The sequence below is a fragment of the Salmo trutta genome, chromosome 1 (genome assembly GCF_901001165.1).
Source record: "Salmo trutta chromosome 1, fSalTru1.1, whole genome shotgun sequence".
Lineage (NCBI taxonomy): Eukaryota > Metazoa > Chordata > Actinopteri > Salmoniformes > Salmonidae > Salmo > Salmo trutta.
Genome location: NC_042957.1, coordinates 55,107,380 through 55,129,862, shown reverse-complemented (window position 1 = coordinate 55,129,862; position 22,483 = coordinate 55,107,380). Strand labels below are relative to the sequence as shown.

Here is a 22,483-nt window from a genome sequence, read left to right as displayed (position 1 = left end):
GATTTCATATGGGAAATTCATTCTGTTCAGACAAATTATAGGTTTTAAAGGTCATTGGTATGACACATCTGAGAATAAGTAGGTACATCTCTTAGTAAAGCATCTGCATGATGAGTGATCTTATGGGTGCAGTGCGTGGAGTGTAATTCATTTTGTTATGATGAAATCTTGTTTCGTTAATGTGAATGTGTCTTCAGGCCCAGTCTAGCTCATACCACCCACATCCCCTGTAATGACTATAATTGCAATTCCTCTGTAGCTGTGGCCTCTAATACACACAAGCTCATGACTGGCATGCAGACTCCACCCCTCAGGACTCGTTTGCTCCTGTCTGGATAGACAAAGCTCTATAGTCTCACCTGTCCAATCTGTCTGGCACTGCTGCTCTTCCTACATACTTAGCTATGTGTAAGTTAGGTCTCAGACAGGAGAAAAATGTGACAGAGGATATTCATTTAGGTTGAATATTCGAAATGGTTGACTTCTGTGCTTACTGATGAAATATGTTCTCAAAAGGCTGCTACTTAATCCCCGAAGAAATCTTTGAGTCATTGTAGAACAATTACTCCATCTGTTAGATAAAGTGAGACAAAGCAAGATACATTATTTTAAAAAACAGGATACATATTTCCACAGTCTAAGTGGAGACATTTAGACTGCAACATGTAGTTTTCTCATTGACTTAATAGACGGAGGAAATCTATGCTAATGCACGCTTTAGTGGATATCATGGTGTCCTAACAGTGGGCGGATCGAGTGCAGGGGTGGGCAATCATTTTTGCTCGAGGGCCACATTGGGATTTCAAATTTCAACAGACGGTCGCACACATTTTCTCTTTACTCAAACCTCCCGCGGGTCAGATTGAATGGGCTCACAGGCCGCTGCCCATCCCTGGTACTGTATGTTGCCATCCCTGGTACTGTATGTTGCCATCCCTGGTACTGTATGTTGCCATCCCTGGTATTGTATGTTGCCATCCCTGGTATTGTATGTTGCCATCCCTGGTACTGTATGTTGCCATCCCTGGTATTGTATGTTGCCATCCCTGGTACTGTATGTTGCCATCCCTGGTACTGTATGTTGCCATCCCTGGTATTGTATGTTGCCATCCCTGGTACTGTATGTTGCCATCCCTGGTACTGTATGTTGCCATCCCTGGTACTGTATGTTGCCATCCCTGGTACTGTATGTTGCCATCCCTGGTACTGTATGTTGCCATCCCTGGTATTGTATGTTGCCATCCCTGGTACTGTATGTTGCCATCCCTGGTACTGTATGTTGCCATCCCTGGTACTGTATGTTGCCATCCCTGGTACTGTATGTTGCCATCCCTGGTACTGTATGTTGCCATCCCTGGTATTGTATGTTGCCATCCCTGGTATTGTATGTTGCCATCCCTGGTATTGTATGTTGCCATCCCTGGTATTGTATGTTGCCATCCCTGGTATTGTATGTTGCCATCCCTGATCAAGTGGCTGCTTGACTTTTAGATGATTAGAAAGTGTATAATCAAAATGAGACACAAATATTTCCTTTCAAAGATTTATTCACAAGTACAAAAAAAATGTATTTTCATACAGATATTCACATGACAACAAATATTTTCATCACCTAGATACAGTTTACAGTGCATGTCTAGTAATTACACAGACCATGTATTCTTTGGACAAGGCTAACAAAAAGTATTCGACTGAGACATGAAAACAGTTTCACTAGTTGCCAGACACAGTGTGTTGTCCTACATGAAGCATATCACATTTCAATGATTGACATGGTGTGTGTCTGTCCTCATAGCTATGCTGTTGACTGCGATGGAATGATAGAGTATTTGTTGATTTCCAATTGTCATCATCCAAAGTCCATTGTGTTGCAATACATTAAAAAGATGACAATAGTTCAAAGTCCCCATTCAGGGTCTGGAGACCGTCACCTTTCAGGTTATCTGTCCTCATAGTGTCCTTTCTATGGTTGTGTTTACAGTTTAAAAGAATGTGGTGTTCCTTCCTCATGCATATTCAAAACCAATTAGTGCCAATGCCACAGCACTAATAATGAGTTTGTTGAAGCTCCAGTTGAATTACAGTGTACATTAGTTCAGCACCAGTTCACCTCAATGTCTCAATCACTGACATTGCTTTGTCTGTGGTTGTGAGACCTTGAGAAGCAGCATTGTTGTACATGCAGAGTGGAGATGACAGTCAATAATACAGTATTCTCTGGAGAGGTGAGGAAGTGTTCTCTTGTGTCAGAGTGTTTTTGAGGGTCTCACAGTGTATGGGGAAGAGGGCCACAAGTTAACCAACACATATAGCTTTGTGCTTTAATAAAGTGATGATGGGACTTTGTCCCTATTACAGAAACTGTTCTCAATTGAGGCGCAGATGAGCGTTTAGGATTTAAGAGTAGAAAATCAGGACAACTCAAAATTAGAGGGTAAAAATACACACTCCTAAACATACAGGTAAATAGTTGGAATTGAGGAGTTGGGGTGGATCATAGTCCAGTTGGCCCAGGGCATTAGTTTGTCACAGTAGCAGCTCAGTGTGCCAAGGTACTGTGGTGTATAGAGTCTCTGTTTTCCTCTATCTCATTTTCACCATGTGTGTGTGCTTATGTTAGTATGCTAGCTCAGATTGAGCTTCCTCTTCTGGGATGGGACAGTTCACCGAGCATCCACTGACCCAGTCCTGGGCTCAGTTCACTTTAGCCAGCAGCTGCTCTGAGAACAGCTTCTTGAGCTGGGCCACCTCTTCACTAAGGGAGCTGAGGTGGGACTTGAGGACATTGTTCTCTGTATGGTAATGAGACTCTGTCTGGCTCTGTGGGGGTGTAGGGTGGACATACTGAGTGGACTCTTGCTGTTGTCGCCCCCTCCTGGTCTCCTCTCCCTCCTGCTTATGTGGCCAGACTCCTGCCCCCTCAGCTCCACCCAACATGATGTGTCCGCTGGCTGTCTCCCGGGGACCGTCTCTTGCTCCCATTGATTGTATGGGGCTGTGCCTGTTGTCCTCTCCACTGCTGAGGATCTTGAAGCGCATTTTGTGAGGAAAGTTCTTAATGCCCTCCACAGACTCCACTTTCCCCATCATCCCTCTGGAGAGCTCCCCAGGAAAGTGTCCACTGTGGTGCACCTGCGCCTCTGCAGGGGAGTGGTGGAGCTCGTAGCCCAGCTCCTCTGCTCTGTGTGGGGACAGTTTGCCATGATCACTCAGTCGGTCCTCAAAGGACAGGGGACTCCCTAAACTGGAGCTGCCAGGGGTGGAGAACCCAGAGTCCTCTGACATGCTGCCAGCGTCCCTGGAGCCTTGCACGCTGAACTGGCCCCCGTGGGCAGCAGGGTGGCTCCCTGGTCCACTGGGCAGATAGTAGTGTGGAGCCAAGGTCTGTGGAGCACAGGGGGCTGTGGGGAGTGGCAGGATGGGTGTGTTGGAGGGATCTTTGACCAGGCCGAAGCGGAACTTGAGAGCCAGCAGCTCGGCCCTGAGACGTGCGTTCTCCTCCAGCAGCGCCAGCACGCGATTCTCCACCACCATGTCGTTGACGCGGCGCTTCTCCCTGGAGCGCTTGGCCGCCTCGTTGTTCTTCTTGCGCTTGTCCCAATAGCCGTCATCCTTCTTCTCGCTGGGAATGAACTCACGCTTCCGTCTGAGGGCGTTTCCAGAGGTGGGCGGGTCATTGGTGCGCTTCAGAGCAGAGGTGCGTCCGAGCAGAGAGCGGGCCAGCAGGCTGCTGGAGGTCAGGATGGACACGGCCTCGTCTGTGAAGGACAGGGTCCCACCACGTGCAGCACTGGACTCCCCACCACTTTGCTCCCTCATGTCTTGAGAATCTTCTTCAAACATCTCACTGGTCACGCTCATGATTTTGCTGTGTTGAGATTTTCTGTTCTTCAGATAGTGTCTCAAAATCCAGTGTCGTGGAATGGTATGGGGGTAAATAGTTGCAATAATCCCACCTAGCGTTCAAAAGAGGAAGAATAAATGGAGAGGGGGATTTAGTTGTTATGCAAGACCAGTTACAACACAATGTTATGTAACCCCATTACATTTTCCAGTTAAATTTGAGCTACTTGCACAACAACCCCACATGACTCTTGAATAAGAACCATGATGTACTAAGTGCTAAACAGACATGTCGATCCGATCTCTTTTGAAATGTGGGCTCCTGTCAGTCTAAAGGTTAAACGGTTAATTACAAGATCTATATTGGTATTTCTTTAATAAATATAAGGCTAAAATGTTATTGTTTTTTCCTCCCAATTCTAAAGAAAGCTTTTATTTATTATCCCTGTCCTGACGCAATGACTGGAACTGAAGTCGCTTTATCAGACTAAATCAGTGTTAGCCTACATGTAGGTTAACACAGTGTTAGATAACACACCCCATCAATCTCTAGAACAATCCGCGCAATGACCTGCATTGATTGCCTTGTCTATTTTTTATTTCACTAACACAAAATGGCTAAACAGTTTGAGTTCACGACCAGACGTTATATCTTTCAGGAATCGAATTGCATCAAGGACATTAAATAGAGCACTAGCCTAGTTTGCAAGTTGATGATACTCTGCGCCCCACTGTTATTCCCTCCGTTCATTTACAATCGGTTCGCTGTCTAGATCGAACTGTTAACCAAGCTACAGTACATCCCTAAACGAAGACTGAACTGGTTCTTCTCTAAACCTTTTCGTGGATGTCATTCTAAATTCCAGTCAGATATACAAAGGGTATGTATGTATGTATGTATGTATGTATGTATGTATGTATGTATGTATGTATGTATGTATGTATGTATGTATGTATGTATGTATGTATGTATGTATGTATGTATGTATATATGTATGTATGTATGTATGTATGTATGTATGTATGTATGTATATATGTATGTATGTATATAATATAATTTATTTTACTTCTAAAGCTGAATCGAAAGTTGGTTATAGTTTTCTTTACTTTACTACATAATTGATAGGCTTCTGTTGTAGGCAACAATGTCACATTTCTGCTCCGTATGCGATTGCCTATTCTCTGTAGTATAATGAATGCACTGTTGAAATACACCTCATGAGTGAAAATTGTGAAATTACCTTGAGTTGGATTCGCGTTGTCTCAGAAAAGCACCGATCTTTCAATTTCAGACGCTTGTCACAATGTAACAGAGCGATCGTAATAATTCAGCAGCTTCGATTCAGCACTGGGTCATCGAATACACGGGATACTTTGTTTCCTGCACGGAGTAGGCTACTGTTAGCCTACTCAATATTAGGCTACTAGTCTCTCTGACACCTTGCGTCTCGCGTTACTGCTCCACTTGGAATGCTGCAGCTCCTATTTGTTTTTTTCCCGGTGAAGTTCAGCCGAGGACGTTTCCTATCCTCACTTGAACCAATGGGCCGCGTATGTGTGGTGCGCTCACTGAGACCGCCTCTCTCCATGCCAAGACCCACCCCGCAAGGGAAAGCTCACAACGTTATCCTGCTCATGCATCATCAACTGAACTGGCTAGCCCATCCTTTCGTAACAATGAAGTAATATTGCCATCTCTGGCTCCCTCTCACTCTCCCTGCAGATTTCCAATAGACCTATACTCTTCAACCAAATACCAGCTTTATGGACGGCATGCTCGGTATCACGTCAAAGTGAGTGACAGATCAGAGTTGTTGGAATAAAATTGAGAAAGAAAATACCAGCAGTCATTATGTAAGCACTTCACAGATTTTCAGCATATGGTGATCTCCACTGAATTCATTCTCATTATAAAGGAGATATTTAAAAAAAAACTGTATCTGTCTGGAGGGATATAGTTCAGGGAAATACTCTCTGTTTTCCATATTGCTTCTTATGCAATGATCCATCTTTCAGTGTCAATGAGCTCCATAACATAAGCCAAGAGATTGACCTAGCCTTGTGAAATATTCTCAGAATCTCAGAAAACACAGTATAGGCCTATTACATAACATAATGGAACATACTAAAGGAGTGTTTTGGATTTACTTACAGAATAATACAAAATGCTCTGAGACCAGGTTGCAACCATAGGGATTCCATGAAAACAGTAGAATTCAGCAGTCACATGAGCTTTTAGAGTGGAACATACTGTATGCATCAGTCGAATGACCACCAAGCATCTTATGAAAATAAATCCTGGGTTTAAAAAAGTCTCTCTTGAATTAGTTTCAAATCCAGACCATAGGCAACAGCTTGAGACTTTCTGAAATTCTTTCCCCCGCTGTCAGTCTTGTTCCTATAGGATTAATACATTTTTAAACCATATTCTTCCATCTATGGAATTTTATCTGGAAATAGATAAAGACAAAGTTTTCAAATCTAAATTGGTTAAACTACACACATACACAGAGTATACCAAACAGTAGGAAAATCTTCTTAGTATTTAGTTGCACCCCTCCCTTTTACCCTCAGAACGACCTCAATTCATCGGGCAAGGAGTATACAACGTGTGGAAAGTGTTCCACAGGGATGCTGGCCCATGTTGACTCCAATGCTTCCCATAGTTGTGTCAAATTGTCCGGATGTACTTTGGGTGGTGGATGATTCTTGATACACACAGAAAACTGTTGAGCATGAAAAATCCAGCAGCGCTGCAGTTCTTGACAAACCGGTGCGCCTGGCACCTACTACCATACCCTGTTCAAAGGCACTTAATTATTTAGTCTTGTACATTCACCCTTTGAATGGTACACATACACAATCCATGTCTCAATTGTCTCAAGGTGTAAAAATCCTTCTTTAACCTGTCTCTTCCCCTTCATCTACACCAATTTGAAGTGGATTTAACAAGTGACATCAATAAGGGATCATAGCTTTCACCTTAATTCACCTGGCCAGTCTATGTCACGCAAAGAGCAGGTGTTGTTATTAATGTTTTGTATGCTCTGTGTATAATACTCAATGAACTGGTTGCTGATTTCATAATATATCATATCTGTTCTTAGGCAAAACGAGATGAAATTAATTACAATGATTAAATTAATAGCGACTCATCATGTACTTTTGATGTTCATCTGTTTATACAGTGTGATGTCCATTGACCACTCGGCCTACAATAGCCAGGCGCTGCAAGGCGCTAGTGATGTCATTTCCCAATTATCACCCCCTCTGTCAATTTGGTATGACCGCTGGCGTTCCTCCGGCCCTCTCCACTAACTATGCAACCACTACGCACCCACTACAGCTGGCACAGTGCCTGCCTTGATCCTCTCCCCCTCAACAATCCCTTCAACAAAGCCTGTGTGAGTGCTTGCTGTTTGCGTGGGTCTTGGTTGCAGAATTTATCATTTGTGTTTGATGCAAAGCAAAGATATAAACAAACAAAAGATCACGTGAATCCTTCTTTAGTGGCGGTAGTCTGAGGCCCTCTCCTCTGACGTTACTAAACCAACCAGTGTGTCATTAGTAGCTAATGAGGAGGTTGTTCTGGGTCAGGATGAATTCCAGCCCATCTGGTCCAGCAAATGGCACAAAGTCCTGTTTTTTGCAGGGAGAGCACAATCAGTAATAGTACTGGTGTGCATGCAGTAGCCTCTGTTTGGGATGCAGTACAAACTAGTCTCTTCTCAATATATTTTGTATTAGGTTGTAATAGTTACAAAATGCAGGTTTCTCATTAACTATCACATTACAAAGTTACATCAGGATTTTGCTCCTTTAAACTGTACTATACTGTGCTGTGAAGGTTCTAATTCTATGGGGGCAGGGTTGAGGAGTAATGGATTAAATTTAAATGTGTATTTGAACCCAATAATGGTTGAATTCAAGAAGTTTAAGTTGCAAATCAGTCATTGTTTTTGAAATCAGTGGACAGTCAGTGGAAAATGCGCTCTTGCATCAGCCTATGGAATAAAAGTGGGGCTTTTATTGCTCAATCTAATTCACGCTGATTAAAATAAATCCATAGGCCTAATGGACACATGCTCAAACTCACACTCTTTTGATAGACTTAAAGGGGCAATCTGTAGTTGCTACATCCATTTTGGACATATAAATTATTTATAGTAATATAAAGATATAATTGAATCGTATTATTATATGTAGTAGAAAGAAATGGGTTAGAAGAAGACAAATATAATATCCATATATGGCCAGCTACGTAAACTTTAACATTGATTTATCCTGCAATAGAAGTTGTTCAGTTGGTAACATACATTTTTTGTCTTCTTCTAATGCCTCTTAAGCGGAAAGTAATCTAAAAGTAACTGAATGTAATCAGATTACGTTACTGAGTTTGGGTAATCCAAAAGTTATGTTACTTTGGACAGGTAACTAGTAACTGTAAAGGATTACATTTAGAAAGTAACCTACCCAACCCTGTATTGGGTCAGGGATTAGTTGGATAACCCATTTTCTCCGGTGTTCTTCTGTACAGAACTCAATGTACATGGTGAGGTCACTGTCCTCCTCACTGTGTTTGCCATGGCTATCACAGGCCAAAGGAGATCAAACATCATGGGGCCAGGGTCTAGTATGTCTATGTATCTTACTGCAAGCTGGGTTGGGGTAGGTGGGAGATAGCTGGGATGCATGCATGTATTCACAGACGTAATTGAACAGGTCATACTCCAATTCATATAATGGTACTCAATATCAGTGTCTTCAATTGAGTTAAAGGAACACTTTGATGTAACTGTAACTACGCTGTAACATAGCCTGCTTTTTTGCCTTATTTGCCTGAAATACACATTCACTCGAGGCATTACACACTCACATCATATAGTGATCTCTATAAATATAAATATCTCTGTCCTGCTTGCCAAGTGGGTGGTACACAGTGGCACAGAGGGACTCACAGTTAGGCTGTTTATCCCAGCAAGACTGAACGACAGAATTGACCACTGGGAGAGGACAGGGAGGTTTTAGTGAAAGATGGTGGTACAGGGATGTTGTGTAGCGTCCTCTGGGACACACTGGGATCGTGCCTAAAATACCAACATGAGGAGTCCATTGACGAGAACAAAGGCCATGATCTCTATACTATACTGTACTGTACATTCTGTTCTATTGACACACATGAATGATTGCTGCAACCTGGTCTCAGAACATTTCATATTATTCTGTATGTAAATCCGAGACACTCCATTAAGTATGATATTCTACGTTTCGCAGGGTATGTATTAATTTGTGGATGTCCATCACCCATTTCGTATGATATGTTACGAATTACAATTCGTATTATATGTTATGAATTTGCAAAACTTACAATATGTTAGGAATTCTAGTTAGGTGGCTTACGTTAGCTAGCTGGCTAATATTACCTAGGTTAGGGATTATGGTTCATTTTAGGAGTTAGGTTAATAGGTTAAGGTTAGGGTTAGGGGAAGGGTTAACTAAAAGGGTTAAGGTTAGGGTTAGGGGAAGGGTTAGCTAAAAGGGTTAAGGTTAGTGTTAGGGGAAGGGTTAGCTAAAAGGGTTAAGGTTAGTGTTAGGGGAAGGGTTAACTAAAAGGGTTAAGGTTAGGGTTAGGGGAAGGGTTAGCTAAAAGGGTTAAGGTTAGTGTTAGGGGAAGGGTGAGCTAAAAGGGTTAAGGTTAGGGTTATGGGAATGATTAGCTAAAAGGGTTAAGGTCAGGGTTATGGGAAGGGTTAGCTAAAAGGGTTAAGGTTAGTGTTAGGGGAAGGGTTAGCTAAAAGGGTTAAGGTTAGGGTTATGGGAAGGGTTAGCTAAAAGGGTTAAGGTTAGGGTTATGGGAAGGGTTAGCTAAAAGGGTTAAGGTTAGGGTTATGGGAAGGGTTAGCTAAAAGGGTTAAGGTTAGGGTTATGGGAAGGGTTATTAAGTAGTTGCAAAGTAGCTAAAAAGTAGTAAGTAGTTGAAAAGTTGCTAATTAGCTTAAATGCTATAGTTGTCCGTGATGAGATTCGAACTCGAAACCTAGATGTTCGCATTGTACGCACACTCATCCACTATAACCAACCACCTTAGCCTTAAGTAACCATCTATCTTATGTAACCATACAAAACGTAACATGTCATACTAATACCAGATTTAAATGTACTATGCTACATCTAGTCTATGAGACCAGGCTGGATTACTGCAGGAAAAGATTTCACAACACTTCCTGCTCACCTGGACCACACCTTGTCAAAGTTTCTCTCTCTTTTTTCCTTCCTTCTCTCTCTTTCTTTCTTTCTTTCTTTCTTTCTTTCTTTCTTTCTTTCTTTCTTTCTTTCTTTCTTTCTTTCTTTCTTTCTTTGTGTCTCTCTTCGTTGTTCCTGTCGCCCCCCCCCCCGTCGCACTCTCTAGTCAAACTCTTTCAACCCTGTTGGCCTGTCTTGGATCATATCACAGCCTCATTCCAGAAGCTGTTTATTGTGTCTCAGTTTAGATAATGGGCTGTAACACATTGTCACGTTGCATCACTTATCTGCCCTGCACTCATTGACACGCTACAGTTAGGAATGCTCAACACCATGCTGTAGTGTCTAGTAAAACTACAGCATATCAGTTATTGCCGTTGAAGACACCCCAACCTGAAATAAAACTGTCATGTCCCAATTTGACTCACCTTTATAGGCTCAGCACCATCTATCCCTCCACTTTAGCCTCCACTACCCCCTCCATACAGTCACACGTGCACTGTGCTGTAAAATGCTATTTTAATTCTATATAGAATTATTCCACAATCTTGCAACATTTAGTTTTCCTGAATTTAGAATTAACTTGAAGCTCTGAATCAATGCTCCTCTGAGAGTTCCACACAGAAACACATTCATGTAACTCCCATCGAATCCTCTATACACACAGCCACATCCACTGCTTCATAATCATAAGCATATGAGTTGTATTGCGGCTCCTAAAAATAGAACATGACTCATTTTGTGTAACTTGGGGGTCTGTTTCATAACAGGGGGGCTTAGCACCCCCCTCCTTAAATGGGCAATATGCTATTGCTACATACATTTTTTGACAAATTAATTATATATACCCATTGATTCTTATAAATGCCTTATGAGCATATTTTAACTGCCATGCCCCATCAGAACCCAAAATATAAGCTTATTTTACTCCATTGTTTGTAAACAGTGCAATTGTAAACTAACACTGTATAGGCTCAAAACATGGTTAAAACAATAATTTTGTTATCATGGATGGTCAGTCCTTGCATCCATAGCTTTGTCTATGGATTTTAGAGTGAGTTACATTTCTCCAGCCCTATCCCTCAGCTGTTTACCAGAACAGCAGCAGCATTGTTATAGTTTGAACTGCAGATTGCCCCTTTAACTCTATACTGTGTCTATCACTCTCCATCTACTAAATCCAAAGCACACGCACTAACTCACAATGAACACTCAATGAACACACAGAATTTACTCTGTGTTAACATTTTGCCTTGAGGCAAAACCGTATGCGTTTCAGTATTAACCTCCGACACACACATCAGAAAAACATGAGAAAAACAGAGCATTGTGACAAGGAACACAAGACCTCAGAACCCTTCCTTCCACATGCTTCTATTCCTGGATTCTAAAATACGTCACACAGTTGCCACAGCAACCACTGCTGGTTGCAGAGAGGAGGGGATGTGATGAAATAATCATAAAATGGGCGGGTAACAAATGGAAAATCCTGTTTTAACATTCAGATCAGATCAATAAACCAGAAAAATACTTTCAGCCTAAAGTTATTTTCTTCACAATATGTTGAAAAGCACAAATGTTAATGATGCCAAAGCAGACAGAGTATGAAAGCCATGTCTGGCCGTTCTTATTTTAGGTCGTGCTCTGTAAGCAGTTCTCTAGCTCAGTGCCAGGTTGACTCCAGGAAGGAGCCCAATCTGCATTATTTCCTGTAACTGGGAGGTAATGACCTTGTCACCTAATGCCATTATGTGACTCAATGTGTCACCAATCCATGTGTTGTTCAATGGGCACACTTTGACCTACAATCCTGGCTAGCTGCAGAGCGGATGTGACAGCTGTCTAGTGTGCAATTGTAAGAGGCAGTGCTCATTGAAAGTAGTCCCTTTTTTCTTTAAACATAGACTCTGATAAACACTCGTATTGGTTTCAAAGAGCATAAAAGCATATGGAATATAACCTATTATGCAATACAAGATGTTATTGCCTTCTTCCACTCTACTGAAATACAAATGAACAAGGAACTGAATGTATTTATATTTGTTGTGCAACTACTCTACTATGACATCTGTCATGAAGTCAAACGCATTGTTAAGTTGTCATGAAATAAGGTACACATCCTCAAAGCTTATGACGGAGGGAGTTGTGTGTGGCAGAGGGGTCTTAGTTGTATTATTCTTACTGGTGGGTCGGTGTTGTTGAACAATCTATAGCACAGAGGGGTGGGGTAGAGGGAGTGCATGACTAGGGTTATGTAACCCATGCTGTGCACTTACATAATACATTCATAATCAGCCTCAAGGACAGATATAGATGGCCTAGTTTCCACCTTGTGCCTGCCAGCATACCAGTGGCACAGTGTCCTGAACACTAATTTCACTGCTGGCTGCAGAAGGAAAAGGCTTGGGATTGTTCAGCATATGTATGGTTTTCCCGATTTTTTTTATGTCAGATATAGTGATATGTGTCTAAGGAAGACAAAAAATGCATTTGCAGTATAAATGTTGAGACAAATATGGCCACAGATGTTTTGGTGTGAGGCTGATAGACATATTTTTTTGGTTTCTAATCCCTCCTGTAGTTGACAACCTTTAGACATGACATGACACATGAAGGCCTAACACACTGCAAGGCCCTGAGCCATGTCAAACAGATTATTTTCCAAGTGTGCATGCAAGAGCAACCCTGTCATTATTCTATTTATACTTTCACAGCTCCAGACTCTTTCAGTATGCCATGCTCGAGACATTTTGGAATGTTCCTCTACTTGTGTCACCTCTGCTCTTCCACCAACATTGCTGAGCTTATGACCAGTTCCAATACTGATTCCACCACACTACCAAAGCTAAAACAAAACTCCCTTTTTTTCCCACTGCTAACATGACCATATCAGCACAGCTTGGCTCAGTGTAACTCTGTTTATTGTGAAACCGCTAAATGACCTGTCAATCAATATCAGTTGGCCTATGTTTAAAATAGTTGTTGCATCATCCTCAGCTAACCGCCTCCATCTCATTAATTTGAAGTTGAAACATGTTGTACTATCCACATTACTGCTGTAGTGTCAGAGTGAATCCACTAAAGTAAAGGAACTAGGTTACGGTTGTTATCAGAGAGGACTTCCTCCATCATACTCACTTATTCCGTTGCCAGAGACAACTAAGTACACTTCATAACACCCTCTGATGTAACATGTTTGGATCAACACTGCCAGACACACGCTCAGATAGACAGGGGTCTTTCCATCACTGTAATTACACCAATTCATTTTCAGAGTTAGTTAGCAGAATTGACTGCTTTGTGATTATTGAATAGTTGCATGACTGGGAGTGAACCCATTAGACAGCACATGTCCCCCATTTGCAGAACCTCTGAGTACAAGTAGCTTTTAGGACATACTTAGAAGGCGGGTTAAAATTAGAGTAGAAGGAATGTACAAATCCCAGAGAGCACTAATAGAGGTACGTAGAGAAGCACTTTGTTACAGCCTATTCAATAGACTGTATGAAGTTTCCCTGTTCCTTACTCTGTTGCTGGGCAGATTATTGAGCTAATTTAATGAAGAAAAGAGAGGGAGATATAAAAGCATGTGATGCATTTTTAGATAAGGTAAAGGGAAAATACATCAAAAATATGAATGACAAAATGTAAATTAAAAACAGAGACAAGGAAACTCATCTGAAACTTTGCCCAATCATTTTTTTATAGGGCTTCACTTTAGCCTGCGTTTTCAGACAAACCCTTTCGAGATTAATCCATATGTACCAGTATTGACTTCAGTTCACATCCATGTTGTAGCTGTAACGGAAAACAGTGACTTTCATGCTGAAACTACAGTATGTCAGCTGTGTCCACTGCATGCTTTGGTCTGTATATCTACAGAGGTATGCAGCCAATACAAGTATCTGCATGTCAAACATATCTTTCCCCCTGAAAACTAAACTGGGTATTCACAGCTTCAGTGATGGAAACACCTTGTTGGAATAATGTTTTGCCCATGATGTGATGTCGAGGTTTATGTAATATCTATTGGTGTTCCAGAAAAAGATCCAAAGGCTTTCTTAAGTAAAAGTACTGGACGTACGGTCTTTCCACTAACTCCATAAATAGAGTAATGGCAGTACAGAGAAAGAACAGTGAAAAAAGACTTTGAACAGTTGGCTGTAAGAGCTTAACCCGAAGTTACTTCAGCCCCTGATCCTCTGAACAAACCCCATGACAGAGCAAGCCTCCAAGGCTAATAACACATTCTGATTGGTCAGTGATGGGAACTGTCATCTACTGTCATCAGATATAGGCTATGTAATTGTGACATGGGGACAATAGGTTGGGCTGGACCTCACTTGCTTTCATTCTTTTCCTGGATTGAGAAACCCTGGGTTTTTTCAATTGCTCCATGCTGCTACTTTGACAATTGATAAAGGATTTATTGTGGAAGTGTACAATAATGCATACTGGTGTTGAATCACCACAGAGAAAATATTCCCAGCTGGTGGAGTCTAACTAGCTTGGTATATACCAGACTGATTTACCGCTGTAGCGAACCAGTCATGGATCATTCCATGTCATTTCAGCAAGCCATGACACCCACCATCTCAGATTGTTCTGAAATCATTTCTGTAGTAAGAAGCAGATAAGATAAGCATTCCGTAAGCATTATTTTGTTAAAATATAATTTGATATCTGAGGAATTAAGCTGATTGATTGCACCCAAATTGGCAATTTTAATATATAGGATTCATATAATCAATAGTTATAGAACCTAACAGCCAATTTGGACCAACATTTTTTCTAACAATGAGTAAAACATGAGGAATCCAAAGAATTAGTCACACCCCACGCCAATCCCACCCCAACGAGTATATAGTGTAATTTCTCTATGATTGACAAGTAGTATGGAGCTGTGGCTCAGAGTTTTGTTTCTTCATCCTATGTAATGTATTATCAGTAAATTTGGTGTCCCCCCCTGTTTTCCCCTAGTGGTCAGAATGGGACATAAACCCAACAGATTCAATGATAAATGTCTCTGAACATACTACACTGAACAAAAATATAAACGCAACATCTACAGTGTTGGTTTCATGAGCTGAAATAAAAGATCCCAGAAATGTCCATACACACAAAAAGCTTATTTCTCGCAAATGTTGTGCACAAATTTGATTACGTCCCTGCATTTCTCCTTTGCCACGATAATCCATCCACCTGACAGGTGTGGCATATCAAGAAGCTGATTAAACAGCATGATCATTACACAGGTGCACCTTGTGCTGGGGACAATAAAAGGCCATTCTAAAATGTGCAGTTTTGTCACACAACCCAATGCCAGATGTGTCAAATCAAATCCAATTTATATAGCCCTTCTTACATCAGCTGATATATCAAAGTGCTGTACAGAAACCGAGCCTAAAACCCCAAACAGCAAGCAATGCAGGTGTAGAAGCACGGTGGCTAGGAAAAACTCCCTAGAAAGGCCAAAACCTAGGAAGAAACCTAGAGAGGAACCAGGCTATGAGGGGTGGCCAGTCCTCTTCTGGCTGTGCCAGGTGGAGATTATAACAGATCATGGCCAAGATGTTCAAATGTTCATAAATGACCAGCATGGTCAAATAATAGTAATCACAGTGAACAGGTCAGGGTTCCATAGCCGCAGGCAGAACAGTTGAAACTGGAGCAGCAGCACAGCCAGGTGGACTGGGGACAACAAGGAGTCATCATGCCAGGTAGTCCTGAGGCATGGTCCTAGGGCTCAGGTCCTCCGAGAGAGAGAAAGAAAGAAAGAGAGAAAGAGAGAATTAGAGAGAGCATACTTAAATTCACACAGAACACCGGATAAGACAGGAGAAATACTCCAGATATAACAGACTGACCCTAGCCCCCCGACACATAAACTACTGCAGCATAAATACTGGAGGCTGAGACAGGAGGGGTCAGGAGACACTGTGGCCCCATCCGATGATACCCCCGGACAGGGCCAAACAGGCAGGATATAACCCCACCCACTTTGCCAAAGCACAGCACCCACACCACTAGAGGGATATCTTCAACCACCAACTTACCATCCTGAGACAAGGCTAAGGATAGCCCACAAAGATCTCCGCCACGGCACAACCCAAGGGGGGGGCGCCAACCCAGACAGGAAGACCACGTCAGTGACTCAACCCACTCAAGTGACGCACCCCTCCTAGGGACGGCATGGAAGAGCACCAGTAAGCCAGTGACTCAACCCCTGTAATAGGATTAGAGGCAGAGAATCCCAGTGGAGAGAGGGGAACCGGCCAGGCAGAGACAGCAAGGGCAGTTCATTGCTCCAGTGCCTTTCCGTTCACCTTCACACTCCTAGGCCAGACTACACTCAATCATAGGACCTACTGAAGAGATGGGTCTTCAATAAAGACTCAAAGGTTGAGACAGAGTCTGTGTCTCTCACATGGGTGGGCAGACCATTCCATAAAAATGGAGCTCTATAGGAGAAAGCCCTGCCTCCAGCTGTTTGCTTAGCAATTCTAGGGACAATTAGGAGGCCTGCATCTTGTGACCGTAGCGTACGTGTAGGTATGTACAGCAGGACCAAATTGGAAAGATAGGTAGGAGCAAGCCCATGTAATGCTTTGTAGGTCAAGTTGGCTTCCAGTTGAAGCTCGCATCTGCTACAAGACCATGGTGCTTGCCTACGGAGCTGTGAGGGGAACGGCACCTCCGTACCTTCAGGCTCTGATCAGTCCCTACACCCAAACAAGGGCACTGCGTTCATCCACCTCTGACCTGCTCGCCTCCCTACCTCTGCGGAAGCACAGTTCCCGCTCAGCCCAGTCAAAACTGTTCGCTGCTCTGGCACCCCAATGGTGGAACAAGCTCCCTCACGATGCCAGGACAGCGGAGTCAATCACCACCTTCCGGAGACACCTGAAACCCCACCTCTTTAAGAAATACCTGGGATAGGATTAAGTAAGCCTTCTAACCCCCCCTAACCCCCCCCCCCTCCCAAAAGATATAGATGTACTATTGTAAAGTGGTTGTTCCACTGGATATCATAAGGTGAATGCACCAATTTGTAAGTCGCTCTGGATAAGAGCGTCTGCTAAATGACGTAAATGTAAATGTAAGTTGTGAGGGAGTGTGCAATTGGCATGCTGGTTGCAGGATTGTCCACCAGAGCTGTTGCTAGAGAATTGAATGTTCATATCTCTACCATAAGCCGCCTCCAACGTCATTTTAGAGAATTTGGCAGTACATTCAACCGGCCTCACAACAGCAGACCACCTGTATGGTGTCATGTGCATGAGCGGTTTGCTGATGTCAACATTGTGAACAGAGGGCCCCATGGTGGCGGTGGGGTTATGGTATGGGACAACGAACACAACTGCATTTTATCGATGGCAATTTAAATGCACAGAGATACCGTGACGGGATCCTGAGGCCCATTGTCGTGCCATTCATCCACCACCATCACCTCATGTTTCAGCATTATAATGCACGGCCCCATGTCGCAAGGATCTGTACACAACTCCTGGAAGCTGAAAATGTCCCAGTTCTTCCATGGCCTGCATACTCACCAGACGTGTCACCCATTGAGCATGTTTGGAATGCTCACTATGTGGGGGGTCCGTGGGATGTGGGGGGTCCGTGGGATGTGGGGGGTCCGTGGGATGTGGGGGGTCCATGGGATGTGGGGGGTCCGTGGGATGTGGGGGGTCCGTGGGATGTGGGGGCGTCCGTGGGATGTGGGGGGGTCCGTGGGATGTGGGGGGTCCGTGGGATGTGGGGGGTCCATGGGATGTGAGAGGTCCGTGGGATGTGGGGGGTCCGTGGGATGTGGGGTGGTCCGTGGGATGTGGGGGGGTCCGTGGGATGTGGGGGGTCTGTGGGATGTGGGGGGGTCCGTGAGATGTGGGGGGTCCATGGGATGTGGGAGGTCCATGGGATGTGGGGGGGTCCGTGGGATGTGGGGGGGTCCGTGGGTGGTTTTTGACCATTTCTTTAATTACTCAAGTCTAACTTATTGTTAGAATCGGATGTTAGCTACTATATTTATTTTATATTATTTGAATCCTATAAATGAAAATGGCATATTTGGGTGCAATTAATTAGGTTAATCTTTTAGAGATTAAATTATATTTCAACAAAATAATGTTGCAGGAATGCTGTAACATTATCTGTTTCTAACAACAGAAACAATTTCAGAACAACGCTTTTTGAAGTGGAACTACCCTCATGCAGGCTTGTGGGATCAGGCGGCTCGCGAGGCTAGAGTCCAACTATTCATCATCTAATTGTGACAGCCTTGTCTTTGTTGTTGGCCCTTGTAATGTTGTCTTATTGAATTAGACAATAGTTTTTTTTAGGGGGGGAGGGGCTGGGGAGTAAAGAAGGAGAAAGGGAGAGAGCAGGGTATAGTGAGGACAATGGCATACCATAGTTGTCATTTGAGGACTGTTGGTTGTTATTACACCATGGACCCTCTTCCAATGTTGGTTTATTCATTTCAATTCATTTATTCAGATGGCAGAACAGGCAAGTCAGAATGTCCTGTAAACAGATGTTATATATACCTTATAGTGGTGTGTAGAACCAAAACGGTCTGCCCTCCTGGAAGTAAGGTCAAATATTTGTGCTTCCATGAATTTACATTTCAAGTTTTACAGAATATTTTCTACTTTGAGATGCAAATGACCTAAAACTGTTTCCCAAACATAAACCTTGGACTCATTCATTATCTACACAAAAAGTTATTTTTTCCCTCATCAACCATTCTTCTTTTTATCCACCTCAAAGGACCTCATAAATGTCAGTTACATTAGATTGAAAGAAGAAAACAGGCTTTTAGTCGTCATGAAGTACTCATTGATGCATATCTGTTCCGCGGAAGAAAACTTGTACACATCTATCTGGCAGACGGGCAGAGCCACTTGTGAGCTTCCTGGTGGACTCTGTATGATGGGGTAAGGTGGGTGAGTCATCCTCTAGGCTTGTCTCTGCTGGCAGTTTGTTGGGCCCCATCTCATCTCAGGGTATTTGAAGGAGTGGTGATGTCAGAGCTGTCACAGCTACACTCTGCCTGAGGCCACACAGACTGCTCCTCTTATTGACGAACACTGGGAGAGTGAGACTGGAATGAATGGACCATACTGTCTCTCTCTTTCACGCCTGCATCTTACCCTCCTCTCTCTCTCACCCTCTTCCTTCCCCACTCCCTGTTTTCTCTGCTGTTTTCTGGCTGGAGGCATGCGTATTCATTTTCCCGGAAGAAATGACCAAAGTCAGCCAATGGGTTTCCAAGAAATGCTGGAACGCTGTGTGAGGCTTGGCATCGCTCCAATGGCTTTTGTTAGACTCAACTGTATCAATTGCATAATAAACACTACACTGCAGGCGTTGTATACAAGCCTATGACTCATATTTCAATGGTATTTCAGAAATAGAAAAACGAATCAGTTTAGCAGGCGGTGTTGTTGAGCTGTTATTTTTGCTTGGTGTTAACTGGTGCACATCACAGGTAGCAGTGTTCTATCACTAAGTAGGATATTAGTGACTCATAGCTGAATTAGTCACACAAGTTGCATAAATTATTTTCAGTCGTCAGCAACACCCTGATTCATATTACCCTTGGTGTGACTTTGTGGAACTACTGTACTGTATAGGAAATGCTTTCTCCTATTTGTAAATATGATATCACCATCTTCTGGTAAAAGATGGTATCACATGTCTGAATCCACCCACAGAGCCTCCTTGCTGTGCTAATTCATTAGGCCTACTTATTACGGTTAATTGGATCAACTATTTTTTACTTTTTGAAGAGGAATTGACCACTCATTTTCAGGTGAGTAAAGGAATGATATTGTATGCTTTGATTATGAGAGTATGAACGCTACATTGCCTATAGAAGGTCTACACCCCCTTGAACTTTTTTTTCACATTTTGTTGTTACCAAGTGGATTGAAATAGATGTAAATTGTATTTTTTTGCCATTAATTCGACACAAAATACTCCATAATGTCAAAGTGGAAAGAAAATTCTACACATTTTTACAACTTAATAAAAAATGTCTAACAAAAACATAGTCGTTGCATAAGTATCCACCCCCTTTGTTTAGGCAAGCCTAAATTAGTTCTGAAGTAAAATGTTTGCTTAACAAATCACATAGTAAGTTATATGGACTTAATAGGGGTTGACATGATTTTTAAATGACTACCACTTCCTCGGTCCCACAAACATTTCACATCTGTAAGGTCCCTCAGGCAAGTATTGAATTTCTAGCAAAGATTCAACTACAATGACCAGGGAGCTTTTTGAAGGCCTCTTAAAGAAGGGCAGTAATTGGTAGATGGGTAACAATAACACATCAGGAATTGTATATATCTTTAAGCACGGTCAAGTTAATAATTATGCTGTGGATGAAGCATTAAACCACCCAGACACATCAAAGATGCAGTCGTCCTTCTGAACTGAGCTGCAGGACAGGAAGGAAACTGCTTAGGGACATCACCATGAGGCCATTGGGGATTTTAAAACAGCTACAGAGTTCAATGGCTGTGATGAGAGAGAACTGAGGATGGATCAGCAACATTGTAGTGACTCCACAATAATTACTTACATGACAGAGTGATAAGAAGAACAAAAATATAAAGATGTTCTTTTAGTTTTTTTTAACATGCATGTGTATGCAAAGTAATACTGAAAAGAAAAAAACATGGCAAAGGAATACAATTTTTTGCCTGAATGCATAGCCTTATGTTTAGGGCAAATCTAACACAACACATTACTGAATAACTGCCTTCTTATTTTCAAGTATGGTGGTGGCTGCATCATGGTATGCAGGTAGCCTAGTGGTTAGAGCGTTGGGCCAGTAACTGAAAGGTTGCTAGATTGAATCCCTGAGCTGACAAGGTAACAATCTGTTGTTCTGCCCCTGAACAAGGCAGTTAACCCACTGTTCCCCTTTAGACTGTCATTGTAAATAAGAATTTGTTCTTAACTGACTTGCCTAGTTAAATAAAAAAGAAAAAAATGCTTGACATTGGCAAAAATTGGGGTGTTTTTCAGGATGAAAAGAAATGGGATAGAGCTAATCATAGCCAAAATCCTAGAGGAAAACCAAAGCAATTGACCTTTCAGCAGGACAATAACCTTCAACATAAAGCCAAATCTACACTGGAGTTGCTTACTAAGAAGACAGTCAATGTTCCTGAGTGGCCAAGTTACAGTTTTGACTTAAATCGGCTTGAAAATCTAAGACTTGAAAATGGCTCTCTAGCCATGATTCCCTACACCTTGACAGAGCTTGAAGAATTTTGAAAAGAATAATGGGCCAATATTGCACAATACAAGTGTGCAAAACTCTTAGAGACTTACCCAAGAAGACTCACATCTGTAATAACTGCCAAAGTTGTTTGTAACATGTATTTGTCACGTCCTGGCCAGTATAAGGGTTAATTAGTATTGTAGTTTGGTCAGGACGTGACAGAGGGTATTTGTTTTATGTGGTTCAGGGTGGTGTGTTTGGTTAAAGGGTGTTTGATTTAGTATTTCTGGGGTTTTGGTTTATAGTCTATGTTTATGTATTTCTATGTGGAGTCTAGTAAGTGTATGTCTATGTTTGGTTAATTGGGGTTGGGACTCTCAGTTGAAGGCAGGTGTTGTCTATCTGCCTTTGATTGAGAGTCCCATATAGTAGGGTGTGTTTGTGTTTGGTATTTGTGGGTGATTGTTCTGTGTTCAGCCCTAGGCTTTGCCAGACTGTTTGTTGTTCGTTCGTTTTCGTGTTTTGGAGTGTTCTTTTGATGGTTAAATAAAAGTCAAAATGAGCATACACGTACCTGCTGCATTTTGGTCCTCTTTCACCGACGACAACTGTGACAGTATTGAATCAGAGGGTTGAATACTAATCTAATCAAGGTATATTAATGTTTAATTTTTAATTTTTTACATTTTCTTCCACTTTGACATAACAGAGTATTTTTTTGTAGATTGTTGACAAAAAAAGACAATTAAATCCATTTCAATCCCACTTTGTAACACAATAAAATGTGAAGAAATCCAAGGAAGGTGTAGACTTTAAAAAAAAAGTTTTATTTAAAGGTATGCAAAATATTTTCCAGCAGTCTCAATGCCACCATCTCAGTGCCCAGAATTAGATGAATGCTAATTTCATTATAGCTCAGTGTATGAGAAAAAAGGACATTCTTCTAGGTTGTCACTAGTTACCACAGCCACAAAGTCAGAATTATGGCTAAACCCCACCTAATTTCTACAATTTATCTTCTTAAAATATATATTTTTTAACCTAACCTTATCCCTATCCACATTGATAAGCGTATGCCTAACCTTAAATTAAAACCAAAAAGCTCATTTTGACTTTGTGGCTGTGCTAACTCGTGACAACCATTCTTCTATGACATT

At 42.2% G+C, this 22,483-nt stretch overlaps 1 protein-coding gene across 1 annotated transcript; it reads right to left on the bottom strand.

Annotated features, from left to right (window-relative positions):
- Positions 1-1,529: 1,529 nt before the first annotated feature.
- Positions 1,530-5,439, bottom strand: LOC115201177 (uncharacterized). Its single transcript, XM_029764575.1, has 2 exons — positions 5,086-5,439; positions 1,530-3,956 (listed from the first exon to the last, which is right to left on the bottom strand). Exon 2 carries the CDS (start codon positions 3,859-3,861, stop codon positions 2,695-2,697), a length of 1,167 nt encoding a protein of 388 aa, XP_029620435.1. The 5' UTR covers positions 3,862-3,956; positions 5,086-5,439; the 3' UTR covers positions 1,530-2,694.
- Positions 5,440-22,483: the final 17,044 nt, after the last annotated feature.